At 39.7% G+C, this 17,079-nt stretch overlaps 1 protein-coding gene and 1 pseudogene across 3 annotated transcripts in view; one reads left to right on the forward strand and one right to left on the reverse strand.

Annotated features, from left to right (window-relative positions):
- LOC101586304 overlaps positions 1 to 10,868 on the forward strand; it is a 39,228-nt pseudogene extending 28,360 nt beyond the window's left edge.
- Wapl (WAPL cohesin release factor) overlaps positions 8,792 to 17,079 on the reverse strand; it is a 90,931-nt gene continuing 82,643 nt past the window's right edge. Inside the window, exons 16-19 of one of the 3 annotated variants that reach the window (XM_023701272.1) lie at positions 15,068 to 15,275; positions 12,661 to 12,749; positions 11,419 to 11,514; positions 8,792 to 11,097 (exon numbers count right to left, since the gene is read on the reverse strand). In XM_023701272.1, coding sequence (XP_023557040.1) covers positions 11,032 to 11,097; positions 11,419 to 11,514; positions 12,661 to 12,749; positions 15,068 to 15,275 — 459 coding nt within the window. In that variant the 3' untranslated portion in view covers positions 8,792 to 11,031. The remainder of the gene's footprint in view (positions 11,098 to 11,418; positions 11,515 to 12,660; positions 12,750 to 15,067; positions 15,276 to 17,079) is intronic. The other 2 variants (XM_012516913.2, XM_023701273.1) reach the window with 2 other exon arrangements.

A 17,079-nucleotide genomic window follows, 5' to 3' on the forward strand; every position in this document is an offset into this window, starting at 1 on the left:
ATGATCGCCATCTTGGCACACTCGGTGGGAGGGGTAATCTAGCGCAGGCTTCAAGGGCTGCAGCAGGCCTCACCCAATGGTCCCTAGGAGTTTTGGTTCTGAAGCCACGATTCGCGGCATGGGCTCTCTACAACAAGGCAGATGCATGTGGCCATTTAGGGGAATCTTAGGGGGAGGTGAAGGCTTGGAGCACCAAGAAGCAGGCAGTGCTCCAAGCTGTGAGAGTGGATGAGGTCCTGGGAAGAGACGGAGCCCAAAAGCAGGCTGGGGCAAGCCACATGTCTCGAGGCTTTTGGGCATAACCCATAGAGTTCTTGTGCCTAGAGAAACACATCTTGGTTCCGAGAGACTTGTACTTTCCTACTTTGCTGGGAGTGACTGGCTAATGTTTCATCTACCATTTCACACCAGCCTAGGCCAAGCCATTCACTTGCCTCCAAGGAATGTTCTTGTCAGGTTGGCATCAGGCACATGCTGGCCTCATCAACTGGGTTGGCAAGGGTTTCCTCTTTTGCTGTTTCTTAAAAAGTTTGTGTAAGATAACTACTGTATCTTCCTTAAAATGTGGGAAAAGAGAGCTGGCGTGTGTGTGTAATTCCAGCACTAAGGCAGAAGTATCCTACATTCACAGCCACACAGATCTACACAGTGAGACTCTGTCTCAAAACACCAAAACATGGAAAAACACAAACACTCCAGAACACGGGCCATTGCACAGACACATGTTACCCATTCACCTGCTGTACGGGGACACTCCAATTCAATTCAAAAACAAATGCGTTCCAGGCTCACTTGTCCCAGCTACACGGAAGCTGGGCCAGGGTTGCCTGAGAGGCCAGCCTAGGTAGCACAATCCCACTTTTTTTCAAAAAGACAGAAGAGAAGTTGTAGCCACTTCACGCCCTTACTAACCCTTGGTAAGACCGGTGTTGTTATTCTTACCTGCCTAGGCTATATATGACTATGTTGGTGGTTTGTTTTTTTTTTTTTTTTGTTTTTTGTTTTTTTGGTGGAACCAGGGATTGAACTCGGGCTCTTGCGCTTGCCAGGAAAGCACTTATTCCACTGAGCCATCTCCCCAGCCCCTTGATGATTTTTTTTTGAGACAGGGTCTGAATTATCCAGGCTGGCTTCAACTCCTGCCTCAGTCTCTCTCATAACCTGAGTCTTCAGCATCTTGCCACGTGTGTGTGTGTGTGTACCCAGCAGGAAGTAGCATTTTATTATTTTTTTGTTTGTTTTGTTTTGGTTTGGTTTTTGCTTTTCAGACAGGGTGTTTTTAAGTCACACAGACTGAGCTGCAACTTGTGATCCTCCTGCCTCAGCATCTGACTGCAGGGACTGTAGACCTGTGTTACCATGCTAACCTTTTGGTGCATTTTTAAAATTATTTTTCTTTCAGGGGCTGGGAAAGGTCTTGGTTGGATTCTCCGCATCACAAAAATTAATTTCTTTCAATATTTCAAGTGTTTTAGCAAGATGGCTCATCTTTTGTTGTTTCATTTAGTCATGTTGCTAAACGTTTTATTTCTGACAAATTATATATGGATTTGGAGTTTTTACTATATTTGCCTAGGAACTTATTCACTTCAAATTATCAATTTTCCTATATTTATTTAGTGAATAATATCTTAATATCCAATGTTGCTTTGCTTATATTTTGACATTTAAACTTAATTTTGTAACCTCTCTTTTACTTCTTTCTTGTTACTATCTCTAAAGGTTTTTTTAATTTTTTTTCCTCTAAAGTTTAGTAAGATGTTTCAAAATTCAATTTTGGGACAAATTTTAAATTTTTTTAATGCATTTGGTACAGGGTTTCATTATGCAGCTTGGACTCATAGTGATCCTCTTGTCTCAGCCTCCTCAGCACTGGGATTACAAGCATGTACCACCACACTCTGTCTTGGTGGCCAGCATGGCATGCCCGGGGTGGGGTCAGAACAGCATCCAGTACCCGGGATCAAACCCAGGTCCTCGCACTTGCCAGGCAGGTGCTTAGACTGCTAAGCTGACTCTGTGGCCCTAAAATATTTTATTATCTTATTTATTAATGGTTTATTTAATTACCTTTATTCCATCTTTGAAATGGGGATTGTGAGCCAGACATGGTTCCTGTCTGGCATCCCAGCACTCAGGAAGCTGAGGTAGGAAGATCACTGAGTTCGAGGTCAACCTGAACGACATGGCAAGACCCTGACTCAGAAGAAAAAAGAGAGTGTATACTGTGGCATTTCTATTCATTCTGATTTGGATTTGCTTTTACTGGGGTGTGGAGTTCTGAGGATTAATTCCAGGGCCTGACACTTGCAAGGCAAGCATTCACTGAGAGGCCACGTCCCCAGCCCTTCTGCTCTGAAATATTCCCTAAGCATTTAAAGTCAATCATTTCTCTCTGTTGATCATTTTGTTCTAGGGATTGGAGTTGTAGCTCAGGGACAAGCATTTGCCACTCTGCCCCAGACCCAAAAACGTATTTTCCCATGAGTTACCAAGATGTGTGTCACATTTCTACAACTAAGTTTTTTTCCTGTATTTGTATTGTCCTCTAAATAAATAGTTGTGAATACTTAAAACAGTTTTGCCTGTCCTGGGAGCTTGTATAAATTAATTCCTCTGTTATTTAATTACTTCTTCCACTCAGAATTATAAACATGGAATTACCCACATTATTGGTTGAAATAATTTATTCCTTTATTCCTAGTAGTATTCCAGGGCAGGAATATTTACCACAAGCTGTTCACCACAATTGCCAATTTGTTTATCCATTAACCAGCATTTGCTTTGTTTGCAGTGTTTAGCCGTTGTTAATAAAATGATTATGAACATATCCACAAGTTTTCTGTTGAATGTTTTTTTTTGTCCTGCACAAAGTGGAAATACTGGTTTTAAGGACAGGTTGATATTTAACTTCACAGAGTTGCCAAAGCTTTTCCAAAATGGTGTTAGGAATTGCAAAATCCTACAGAGTCCCAGTTGCTTGTTTGTGTCAAATGTTGAGCTAGTCACTCTAGCACATGTATTGTAGTATCGCCTAACTCGGACTCCCATCTATGGTGTCTGTTATGAGTACTTTCTCATTTTCATTATTCACTCTTTGTGAAGTATACAAGATTTTTACCCATTCTAAAATTGAATTTTTGGGGCTGGGGAGATGGCTCAGTGGAATAAGCGCTTCCCTGGCAAGCTCAAGGGCCTGAGTTCAATCCCCCGTTCAAAAAAAAAAAAAAAAAAAAAAAAAATTGAATTTTTAAAACAGTGAGTTGCATTTCTCTGAATACAATATCCTGGAGACAAACTCACAACTCTCTCCCTGCCTCAGCGCCCTAAGTGCTGGGATTATAGATGTGCACCACCACACTGAGCAGTTATTTGTTCTATTCTATCTAAAGTCTTCTCCAGTCACCATATACCAATTCATTAAGTTCTTTTCTTTTTTTTTTTTTCTAAAAGCCTCATTTTACCTTTTATGTTTATATTGATTATCTGGAGTTCCTTTTTGTTTGGCGTGAGGTAGGAATATATTTCATATGGGCATCCACCTGTTTCAGAACTATTTATTTCAAATACATTTGAACATACTGCGCATGTGGTGCAATCTTGTAATTGAGAAGTTGATGCAGGAGGATAACTGAGTTCAAGGCCAGGCTGGGTTCCGTAAGAGTTTATGGCCATCCTAAACTACACAAGAAACCATCTCAAAAAACAAACCAACAAATCAACAAGCATTTCAACACTGTTTCCTGTCAATGAGACCAGATATAAGGGTAGGTCTCTTTCCAGGGTCGTCATTGATTGTATAGTTTCTTTTGTTACAAAGTTAAATATACTGGAGCTTTTTGTTTTTGAAACACAGTGTCCCTATATAGCCCAAACTGGTCTCAAACTCATGAACTGTCCTGTCTTAGCCTCTCCAGTGCTACCATTACAGGCTTATTCAATTATCCTGATTTTGAGTGTTAAACCAATCTTGTACTCTGATAAACCATTGTTGTGATGTACTATTCTTTTCACATTGATTTCCTAATATTATTATTTTGAATCTGCATTTATAAAATACTGCCCCATAGCCCCCCCTTGGGATACCTGTGCCTTTTGTAGTGGCAATATATATAGCTTCACGTATTGACTGGAAATAGTACTCTCTCTTCAGCTAAATTGCCCTAAGATTAGTATAAACTTATGCCAAAATGTTCTATACAATGTACAAGACCTTTTATTTGTAGAAGATTTTAAAGTACAAACGCAATTGATTTTTATTTTTAAGACAGGGCTGGCTAATCAAGGTTCAAATTTCTTATAATTTCAAGGTACTTTTTATTTATATTAAATTGCTTTAGTCATATTATCACCCTTTTAATGTCTGCAGGACCTGTTACTATACTAGTACTTCATTTTATTATTTATTTATTTATTTATTTTATTTATTTATGGTACCAGGGATTGAACTCCGGCGCTTGCACTTGCCAGGCAAATGCTTATTCTACTGACGCATCTCTGCAGCCCCCATTTTAATTTTTGACATTAGCAATTTCTCTCTTGATTATTCAAAGAACCAACATGTGACTTTGGTAGTTTCTACTGTAGGCTGCTGACAGCCAGGCTCAGGAGCTACAGCTGGCTGCAAGTTTTTCTAGTACTCCTCAAGGAGCCAGCCCACCAACCTGCCACAGGCACAGTATCTGATCAAGCAGGAACTGCTGGCCTACATCAAGGAGTTTCTCCAGCAGTATGATCACTACCAATCCAATGTGGAGATTAAGTTACAACCAAATGAACCCAGCAAAGAACTGGCAAAGCTGGTGATGTTTGTGGAACAGATTCATCACTGCTATCTAAAACATCTAAGTGACCTTCCCAAGAGCTCAAAGATCTTCTCTCCCACAATTACACTTAGATCCAGATCTTTGAATGACATTTTGTAAAGCTTTGATCTTTCTGAGAAGAATCTCATCAGTCCATCAAGTCTGCTGGAGCTGTTCTTCAAACTTTTATGTTGCTATAACAAGCTTCTGCAAAAATTTCATACACACATACTGTGACTGATATTAATAATGTAAGTGGAAAACACAAGAGCAATAATGTGAACATAGTACTATACCATGCTGAGAGACAGTGACACAACTGCAGCCAAGATGTCTTTGGATGTGATGACTGAGCTCTACTTAAGGAACATCTAGAATGGTGCCCAAACCATCAATGTTATCACTGTCTGCTTCTCCAAGGTCACCAAGATAGTTGTTACTGTTCTGATGGTTTTCCTTGGGAAAAATGAAGAGGAAAAAGATAGCAACTCCAAATCTGATGAAAGACCCACAGCAAGACACCTGCTCATTCATTATGCCACAGGAAAAAAGAGCTCCAAAAATAAGTTGGAAAAGGCAATAGTGTTCAAGGAACAAAAGAAAAAACCCGAGGTGTTTAACTTTTCAGCTCTTCACTTGATCCATGACTCCCAAGATTTTGCATAAATACTCAAGCAGCAAAAAAACTCTAAGGAGAGGTTTGAAGGGAAGATACTTACGAACTTCATCTCCAGATTAGTGGGAACCTAAGAGCATTTGCTCAATTTCTATTCCTTTCTCCAAAGGTTTCTGCAGCCCCACCAGACAGAAGTAACAAAGACCCTTCTGTTTGCTGCTCTAGCCTCTCATCACTTTGTATCTCTGGAGATCATTCAATCACTGCTCATGACTGTGACCAACAATTTTGACTGACAAGAACTCTGGGGAAGTCCTGACAGGAGGTTATCAATGCTATAAAGTAGGTAACAGGTTGATATCTTGTAGCCATGACTAAGAAATTTCTCCAAGACCTGGCTCAGTATAAGATGCACAAAGAGTGAAATGTCAGCTATTTGATCTACCTCTTTCAGATGCTGAATCTTCAGATGTTACAGAAGAAATTCTGGGATAAACCTAGAGAAGCTTCTGTAGAAGCAAAAGTACAATATGAATTAGATGCTAAAGATTACATTCCATAAGCAGAAGTTCTAGAAATTGAGAAGAGAACGTTGAAAATGAAGATGGGTGGGAAAGTACATTTAGTGGAGGTGGCTGATGGTGAATGGGTTCATGTACACCACTCTTTTAAGGAAGAACTGCAAGAGATCTCAGAAGCTAAGCAGCCATGGCCATGGAGAGGCAGGCCAAGGCCTCAGCAGTCAGCAACAGTCCAGTCTTGACTCAAGAGGACTTCTAGAAAATCCATATGGCCCAAATGAGGAAAGAGCTCGCTGCTGTCCCAGGGAAAACCCCAAAGAGTAAATGCACTGAAATAGACAGTGATGGAGAAGCCCAGGGGTGAATTACTATCTCTTTGTGACATGGAACGCCTTCATAAAAACCCCAAGTCTGACAAAGAGACACACCTAGCAACTGTAATGGCTAGAAAGACAGATCAAAAGGAATTTGTGAGGAAGAAACCAAAATGATTCAATTTTCCAGTTCAACAAATAAAGAAAAAAAAAAAAAGAACTTTATGGTGATGCAATTCAGCCAGAATGTTCAGTCCAAAAGCAATCCCTCCAAGAGAAGCAGCTGGCCCTACAAGGTACTCTTGAAAACGAGAAGAGTAATTTTAAGCAAGGTTTCAATTCCAAGGAGAATGCTATATTTGTGCAGTTACTCAAAAAATTAGTAAATGTAGGGTACTTATTTACATTAACAAGTCCCCAAAGCACTGAAAACCATAGTAAATTTGGTAGCAGTTTGGTGTTTTTAATTTGGGATGGGTAAAGGTGGTAATCTTTGCCCTTTTTTTTTTGTGGAACCAGGGATTGAACTCAGGACCCTGCACTTGCCAGGTAAGTGCTTATTCTACTGTGCTATCTCCCCTGGCCTAAGGTGGTAATCTTTGACATGTAAATAGTGGTATAAAATGATTTAACAGTCATGCATTCCATTTAAGGTCCATATAAATAGTGCTCTGGTGGAAGTAGGTCCACCTGTAGTCCCTGTAGGAGCACTGAGGCCTTACAGACTAACTCTACAAGAATGTGTTAACCATTCTCTTAAAACAGAACCATGGGGGCTGGTGAGATGGCTCAGTGGTCTAAAGCACCTACTTAGAACAAGCGCAAAGGGACCACGGTTCAATCCCCCAGCACCACATGCCAGCCAGCCCCGCCCCCCGGTGGGCTGAGCTGGCCACACACACACACAAAAAAAAAAAAAAAAAAAAATTAAAAAAAAAAAAAACAGAACCATGTTATAAGAGGAAGAAAGCCTTGTAAATAGGCTTACCTGCTAAAAGCAAGTCCCCAAAGATTTTGCAGATAACTTAGCTCTTTTAATTCAAATTACTTCAGTATTTTTTTCAATCTACGTAAACAGTTTTGGGGTAAGACTTCACTTTTAAAATTCCCTTAGGTATAAACAGTAATTTTGAAGTGTTGAACATTGAGCCACTTACATTTTTATACTGGTTTCCTCATCCTCCCTTCACTCTGTATAAACATTTTTAGCCCACTGCTTGCTTTGTCCTCAATGATATATTTCTAAAGTCCAAGACAAAATTTTTTTTCCACTGTTATTTACATTGCTATGTGCTTTCCTTAATCATTTCAGCTTCAGATATAAATCAATGGTTTCCTTTCAAATTCTAAGCACTGCTTTTAATGCATTCAATGTACTGTGTTCTAAATGTCCTGTGGATCCAAGTATTTTCTGATTCCTCTGGGGCTATCTTCACTAATCACTCAGTCACTTGGAAACATACATAGGGTCTTATAGCTAATTAAAATTTTGTTAGTATGCAGATAATTTTTAAATCCTTTTTAAAAATTAAAAAAAAAAAATCTTATTTGGTACAGGGTCTTCCTACATAGGAAGTAGGAAGTGGACTTGCAATAATCCTGTCTCAGCTTCACCAGTGCTGGGATTACAGATGTGTGCCACCATACCTGGTTTCAGTGGCTAGCATGGCATGCGGTATCAGGGATCAAACTTGGGTTCTTGTGCTTGCTGGGCAGGCACTTAGGCCACTAAACCATCTCCCCAGCCTGCACATATTTTTTTTTTTTATTTCTCCTTAAGCCATTACATAGCAGTCTGAATCCTGGAGCACATTCTACCAGTTGGCAGGAAAAGATTTGGCCAAAGCAACCAACAGTATTTGTTCAAATGCTTCATTTCATTCCTCTCCATTCTACATGCAGTTAATTCTTCTAAGCATCTAGTTCAGGTAAGATGATCGAAGCTGCATTACAAAGTCCTCCTAGGTCAATAACATGCGCTGGCTCGGAGTGCACTTCCCAACACAGAACAAGGTGAGATGCCCACTTCTGAGCTGAGTGAACAACTAAGGGATAACTCCCAGAGTATGCTGTCAGGAACAAGCACCAGAGCAAAGGTTTGAGCTCCTGGGAAAACCCTTCAACTTAGATGTGAGGCTGAAATCACTAAGGACTTCAGACGGAAACCATTAATTTATATCTCAAGCTAAAATAAGATGATTGAGGAAAGCAGATAGCAATATAATTACAGTGGAAAAAAATTTTTACCTTGAACTTCAGAAATATTTCACTGAGGACAAATCTCTATCAATCAGTATCTATCTAAGTGCAGACGGCTTACAGAGGATGCCAACTAGGAAGGAAACTGAAGGGCTCAAAAACTACAAAATGTTTTCATTGTATTATGATGAATATTTAGAAGTACACAGCAAGATAGTTAACAAAACCTGGTTATCCGTGTGTAGGCTTAAAGGACACAGTATGTTGGTCATCAGCCACATCAGGGTTGAGACTTCCTTCCAAACAGGTCAATAGACTTATGTTAAAGACAACATGTGTATTGAAAGTAGCAATTTTATTTGAGTTAAAATTATTTACAAAAACCCAAAGACATACTTCATGAAACTGGTACAAACTATTTTTCCTGCCGTTGGCTTTTGCTCCAAAGATCACAGCTGAGAAATACTGTATAAAATAAAAATAGGATTGGATTCAGAAAAGTACTCTACTGTTCTAATTTCCAATTGGTAGTATTTACAGATATATTTACAATGGAAAAAAGGTTACTTTAAAATTTTAGTTAATTTGCAAGTCAGCCTCAAGTACCCTAAAATGTAGAATTCTCTCAGGGTTAAAACACACAGATGCACTGCAATTGGTAAGGTGGGGGTCTCCCTCACCCCCAACCACACCCCAAATCTGCATCTCGATCAGTGCTTGACAATTAGTTACTATTTAAAAACAAAAACCCAAAAACTGTTAAACACTGAGGTAAATCAATTTTCAAATGATTACCAGTGTAACAGAAAAATGTAGTTCGCCCTGATTGATCTCATCCAAATGTTCTGTAATATTCCTTACCATCTGCCACAAGTCAGTTTTACCAAAAATCTGTTCTTTTCCCTAAATCCAATGATTAATAAATATCAATGTATTTAAAAATAATTAAACAAAATATATCTAACTAATTAAATCTTACAGATATCATTTACCAATATGCTCTGTAAAGTTTACTAAGTTAGCTTCTCTATTCAGGGCAAATACAATCTCAGTCTTTCCCATGTTACACTGGCATACTGCATTCATAAAAGGTGATAGGGTAGGGTTTAGGAGGGCAGAAGGAAGAAGAAAACGATTTGCCTGGAATCAGTTACTTCCTTATAGAGTTCCCAACAATCTGCATTATCAAAAATAGGAAGACAATAGAAGGCAGCCACTGCATTAAAAAACATTACAGCTGGCACTGATACAAGAGCCCCGGTTTGTCACTTTATACAAGGAAATATAACAAAGTCTAAATGGGTAAAAATTAGACTTTTAGCTATTTTCCCCAATACACACCAAACTAATATTTTATGGCTTCAAGTTTTACAAATCCAATGGAAAAACATGATGTCACTACTGAAAGGTAATTAAAAGTATTAATGAAAGATCTCTGGAAGGCCTGTCCTCAGGTCTGATTAATTAAAGGAAAAAGGGTAACCAGTGGTCTGAACAATACAAGAAAAACTTGCAATGCTGTGAAATTAAGTTCACAAAAAGTGTTCTGTGTGTTCCACAACTGTTTTCCAAACAATTGTTTTATGAATGAAAAAAAAAAAAGTCTTCTTTAAATCAGCAATTTTAAGGCTTTGCGTTTATGCAATTGATCCTGTCACTACAGAAGAATATACACGTTATCTGCAAACGTGAAATCCACATTGGTGTTTTAGCTTCCTTACATTTATTGTACTGAACATCAGAAAATATATCTAGAGATCCTCCCTCAAAACCTCACACTGTCTCAAGAGCCTCCCTAGCATTAAGTGTAAACTACCCTGGGTTTGTCTATTTTGCTAATCCTTTAAAACAGGGCATATCATCTTACAGAATAGTCCCTCAAACTGCTATTTGTTTTGTGCATCTACAGCTATGACACATTACGGTATGATATTGAATATGGTCATGGTCTCAAAAGAGAAAAATAGTTTAACACCCAAACCTAATCAAGAATAAAAAAATATACTATTAATCCCTTGTGTCTTTGGATTCCATCTAATTTTAAATATAGACAGTAGTTCAGGGAACAACAACGAAAAAATTCACAAAATTATTAAAAGCTTTATTTACGATTGGAATCATTCAACAAAAAAGCAAAAGCCAATGAGCCTGAAAAAGGAACTAAGCTGCTGTCTAGAATGCGCTCAGAACCTCCGACACCTCATTGCTGAGCTGCCCTGCCCTGGCTGGCGCGACAACAGTGGCTCCACACACAGCAGTTGCACTAACAGCAGCACAAAGTAGCCCCATGAGCCTGCCTGAGTGAAGCGAGGACACGGGGCAAGGGTAGACTCTGCCAGGAAGTGTATTTCAATACTGCATGGATTGTGAATAGCCTGAACCTTTTCCCTCATTTTTGATAGTTGCAGATTGATGCAGTAACTGTCACTGAGAAAATGCAGAATGCGTGACAAAGAATCAGGTGGTTGTAAAATCCTGATGAATGCTCTTGGTTTCTCTTCAAGGACCTTTCATGATTTTTCTTTGTGTAAGGGTAGCTCCAGCATTCCCGAGCACCTGAAGCAAAGGTAAAGCAGCTAGCAGTGTTCCAAATATTCAATCACTCTAGAGATGGACTTCTGGCCTGTTGTCCCAACAGCACACTGAGGGGAAGGGAAAGAAACATGGTTAATGTTCAATCCAAGTGTCAAGGTTTATAATCAAAGTCTAAAAAAAAAAAACAAAGTCTAACTTGTAAAGAAGTCACTAAGCTGAATGCTACAAAGCAAGTACTCTAAAAATATATACTTTTTAAAATCAACACTTTGCCTTGTATCATAATTATCTGGAAGAAACAAAACCATTACCAAAGAGAACCCCTTTTTCCTTCCAGTCATGACAGCCACAGAATTACTTCACAGAATTACTTCAGTCAATGTACTGACTACATTTCAAACCCCATAAACTAAAGTCAAGTCACTTACAGTAAGATTCATAAAACTTAGGAATTTTTTGAGCATCTCTGTCATTATGGAGAAGTCTCCTTCTGGCAGGTATTCCCGCACGGTGGTGACATTGATCTGAGGAAGTAGATAGAAGAGCTTTGGTCAAGTGGCAGAACTGAGACTATCCCTGACCTGGAATTGGCGTTGGCACCTCCTGCTGCACCTCAACCACTCCCTTTCCACACTTGCTCACTGCACCTATGCATGGCTGTGCCAACTTGCTCCTCACAGATACGTACAAACATCCCGACCACTCATATTGGCTCAGACAAAGCACATAGCCCAAAGCTGGCCAAGAGGGACATCTACTTGACATGGGGAGGACCCCAAGGAGAAGAGTAATGTCTTCCAGAGGGGCCTTGCCAGAGCTAGGTGTGATAGAACTGTGTGGAACCCAGTTATTAGCTTGTGACCCAACAAGTCTTTCCTGTTCAAGACGATAGCAGGTTCAAGGACTGCAGCTTAAAGGCAGAACAGATGATCTGACTGCCCCTCAGAGAGGCACTAAGGTACCGACACTGGCCACTGTACTGAGCCAACTGGGTGTGGGTGTTAGCTCCCCTCACTCCAACCAAAGCCACCTGAACAAACACTCATCAAATAGGAGCTGCCTCCTAGGCCCAGGAAACTCTATCCACCTTAGGATCTACCCTAAGAAGTTTAATGAAAATCCTAAGTCTCCACCACCATGGACCAACCTTGTTTTTGTTACATCCTGCAGTTCATATTAAAAACAGAGTGGGGGTTGGGGGCCTGCCCCTTAGCTCAGTTCTTTAAGTGGCTGCTTCAACAAAGCAGTCAGGCTCAGGTTGCTGTGGTTCGATCCCAACTCAAGCCAGCCAATCATGCCCTGAAGGCATTCGGAACAACAACAAAAAAAAAAAAACAAAAAACAGTAGGGCTAGGGATATAGCTCAGTGGTATAATGCCACCCTGACAAGTACAGGGTTGTGAGATCAATTCCTGGTACCAATTTAAATAAAGATGTCTAGGGTGTTAAAAAAAAAAACACAGAATACTAAGTAACCTAAAGGAAAATACTACACGTCTTTCCTTCTATGGGGAAGAAATAAAACAGCATGACCAACCCCATAACCAAAAGCCTTTCTGTAACAAAGTGAGCATACAAAGGGGGAAATTAAAGGACTAGATGAGTAAATCAAGTGTGAGGGTAAAGCTACCAGAAGGGGCACAGAGTGCCTCTCTCTGGACTTTACTTACTGGGCTTTCCTGGCAGAGACAGCCGAGGAGCAGTGCTGTGTAGGAGGCCACGATGCAGTCCTCCATGTGCTTGCCTGCATGCTGCAGGGCTGTGGGCCAGAGAACATGGTCAGGATGTGGAGGCAAGGCACAGTGAGAGTAGTATCGCATGTGCAGGAAGGCCGATGTTCAGAGAAGAGACAGATAATCACTTAAAAAATGGGCAGTACATTTGAACAAACATAAAAGGCCAGTAAGCACACGGAGGTCTTCCACAGCCTTAATTAAGGGATCGCAGATTAAACTAAACCATCAAGTATCACTTAATACCCACTAGGATGACCAAAAAAAAAAAAAAAAAAAAAAAAGCAATTTTGAGGATTTGGAGAAATGTGAACCCTCATGTGTTACTGACTAGGAATGCGAAACGGAGCAGCCACACTAAAAACAGCATTTCATTAAAATTCTCCTTAGTATAGATCCAAAACAAGGGAAAATATGTATTTACAAAAAAAACCTCGTCTGTAACCATTCCCAGCATCAGCATTTGTGACAGCTCTAACAGTGAACAACTCCAATGTTCACCAATGGACAAACGATAAGTATGATGTAGTAAGTTGAGTATTATGGAGCACTCCAGGCACATAAATAAGGGCACTGTAAAAAGAGGTAGATGGATTCCTAATGTGGGGTAACAATGAAAGGGAATCATCTGTCACACCAACAAGGAATGCAGTCTTGACTGATGGTACGGCATGTAGCTTACTGAAACAACCCTGTCATGTAAGAGGTTAGGATTCCTTTCATGTGAATGTCTGAAATAGGTACATCCAGGGACAGAATGAGGAATAATGCCTGGGAAAGGAGGCAATAGGATGGCTACTAATGGGTATGTGTCAACTTTAGGGCTGATGAAAAATGTGTGGCATTAGGTAATAGTGATGGGTGTACAATTATGTCACTATAAAATTATGACTAAAAACTTTTGCATTGTTTGCTTTAAAAAGGAAGTTATATACTACATGAATCGTAGCTCAATTTTTATTTTTTTTAAAGACTGCTAAAATAAAAATAAAAATAAAGACTGCTAAACAACCACAAATATCATCGTAACAAAGGAGACATTAAAACTGTAGCTGAGTTTTTAGGAACAGAAATTTCTTCAAATATCATAACTAACAGCATTTGATCTGGAAGGGGTGAGCCTAACAGATAATGGCTTGGAGTCAGACATTACAACAGACAGGCTCCTAGCTAGGGGAAGCTAAATACATTACGGATAATTATCTTTCCCTCTTATATGTAAAGCTAATATATATTTACTATAGATATTTTGAAACAGATAAAATTGCTGCTCAGATCATCATGATTAGAATTAGGGTTTTCTTTAGTGGGGGAAGGATATGGAGACGGGGCTCTATTTTTTGAAGATGAGCTAACTGGAAGTTTACTTAAAGTCACAAGTTTGCTTATTATATTTATTGTCAAACAAATGGAAGTTGAAAACTGAGTCAAAAATTAGGAAGTCTACTCAGATTTCCTAGATGAACCACAAATAATGCAGATGTTGATATAAGGAAAAACCAGTTTAAAAACTCATCCCCCTCAACAAAAGATAGCATGCTTGCATCTTTGCTTGAAGTGCTCGACTCCATTTTGTCACATCAAAAGGAGACATTTCACTTTTTAAAAAAATAATAATAAAGTGAAATTAAACACTATTATATTTTCCTAAAAATAAATAAATACATACATAGATAAATAAAATACACACATTACCCAAATTTCATACTTTTAAGGACTGGCAAATATAAACCACCATTCTGCAGAATCTGTATGAATGGTAGAGCACATATCAATTCCAGACAAGAGCACAATATCCAGTAAGTGCTTGCCTAGTAAAGATACTACTTAAGGGTTATTTCTTGTATTGGTCTCTGAATACCTATGCTTTGATGACTAGCACTGCAGTTTATGTCATCTTCAAGTGTATTTGTTAAGAGAATCTCAAAAACACAAAGCTAGAAATACCATATTGTCCAGTGGGTACTCTTTACAGATGAAGGAAGAAGGGGAGGAGATAGGGGAAAAAAAGACTAACTAGTCATCTCTTTCCCAACAGCAACATGTCACATTAGCACCTTACTTATTCCTGAGAAGCACAACCAGTACTGATACTAAGCTTCTCTGGACTGAACTAAGGGAAGCCCTTCATCTACACTAAACATGCAGATGCTTATAAGATATAAATTAAATATGTTTTGGGGCCAGGGAGATGGCACAGTAGGATAAGCGCTTGACTGGCAAACGCATGGGCCTGAGTTCAATCCCTGGTTCCACAAAATAAATAAATAAATAAATGTTTTAAAGAAGAAAGCAAACCACATCACTGTTCTTAACCTGAATACAGTACTCAAAATACACACACCTTTATTGAGGTCAAGTTCTTCATCATCCTCTTCCTTCTTGTGTTTCTCTTCTGCACTGTCGGTCTTCTCAGTGGACACCCACTGTATCTCCCCACTAGTCTCTTGCCACTCTCCACTCTTATCATGCTGAGTGGTGGGTGCATCTTTGATCAGCTCATCTGTTTTACTTTCTGCCAACTGGGCTGCTCGCTCTCGCTCAAGGAACAGCTAGTAAAATAATTTTGAAAAGCGTTAAAGACATCCCCAACCAACATGTGCATACCTGTATTTTGCTTTGCATAAGAAAGGGGCTGGAGCTGGGGGCTATAGCTTCCTAGGACAGGGTCTGCCTCCCATATCAAAAGGCCTACACTTGGGGATAGGAAGTTGGCTCAGTGAAATAAGCGCTTCTCTGGCAAGTGCAAGGGCCTGAGTTCAATCCCCAGTTCCGCCAAAAAAAAAAAAGGCCTACACTTGACGCCCAGCACCAATCCCCATACCCTCCCCAAAGAGCGTTGCCTGGTCAAAAGATGTGCTCAAGCAAAAGCTCCATCCTCTCGAAATACAAGAGAGGAGCAGAAATGCACCTAAATTCGTTCAAGTAATCTGCAAACGATATAAGTGTTATTTCACAAAAGTGCCCTGAAGGCATTCGAGGAACCAAAAAGAAAAAAAACTTTATTAAAAAAAAAAAAAGTGTTATTTCAAGAATGAAAACCTCAGTAATTTTCCTTAATTTAACGAGATTCAAGGAAAAAAAATTCAAGCAAACCAACCAACCAGCTTAGACATGCTGAATGAATTAAATGGAAAGAAGAATCCAGAATAAAACTAAACAGAATCAGGAGAAATATAACAGGGCTTCTTTAAAAGAAATTCAAAGATATTATCGTTCAAAGTATAAGCAAAAGATCTCAATACCAGGCACATAGGGAACATCCCTGTTATCAGGTTCCTTATTTTTACTCTCCCTATGCTGCTACAGTACTTACACACAGGAAACATCCAGCATCTTCACTGATGTGATTTAGGAAATAGTCCAAGGCACTGAGATTAACATGAAAAATCCAGCACCCAGTGGACCACAAAGATTTGTTAAACACATAGAAAAGGGGTATATACATTCCACAAATAGCATATATAAGGCAATTCTCTTGAGAAAATAAGACAGCTGGGCCAGGGATGTAGTTCAGTGGCACAAGTGTTTGTCTGGAAAGTGCCAGGTACTAAGTTTGATTCCCAGTACAAGAAGGGAATGGGGGGGGGGGGGGCTGGAGGACAAAGATAGCTCCTCTCAAAATTGGTCCAATGATCTTAAGACTTGGAGTCCCCAAGACCCCACCAGGTAGTGAGCCAGGGAAGATGACAACACTAAGAGGCCAGCTACTTCCCACAGTCTCCATGTGAACAATGGAGTGCTGCAGAATCAAGATGCCATGTAACGAGCCCCACTGCTCCAACAGCCAGTGTGATTTGTCCAGTTTTCTCATTCAACAAACACAGATGGATATATTGTAGCATCAACAGAAACTCCTTGGGTTCCCCAATAATTTAAGAATGTAAGAAGTTCTGAGATCAAAGTGTGTGAACAGAGAATGATAAAGAGTTCTTGTAACTCAGGAAAAAAAATCAAGTTGTAGATGACTTTCTGAAACTACAATTTGTAAGCAGTGTGTGTGTGTGTGTGTGTGTGTGTGTGTGTGTGCGTGTGTCTCAGTAATCCTGCCTCAGCTTCCCAAATGTTGGGATTACAGGTCTGCACCACTATGCTCAGCAGCATACAGGCCAAGAATGGCCGGGTGTGGTGGCACATGTTCATAATCCCAGCAACTGGGAGACTGAGGCATGAGGATTGCTGCAACCTAGACTACAAGACTAGCCCCTGTCTCAAAGGACAAAAAAAGTCCACCAAACCTCTGGACATTTGCAAAATGTTCTTAGAGGCCATGTGCAGAAGGTATTTGGGAAACTGCTGAAATGAGAGTAACTTTATAGCCTGCAATCCTGGGCCAGCGATGGTGGTGAATGCCTA

This window comes from Octodon degus, unplaced genomic scaffold (genome assembly GCF_000260255.1).
Source record: "Octodon degus isolate 3935 unplaced genomic scaffold, OctDeg1.0 scaffold00132, whole genome shotgun sequence".
Classification (NCBI taxonomy): domain Eukaryota; kingdom Metazoa; phylum Chordata; class Mammalia; order Rodentia; family Octodontidae; genus Octodon; species Octodon degus.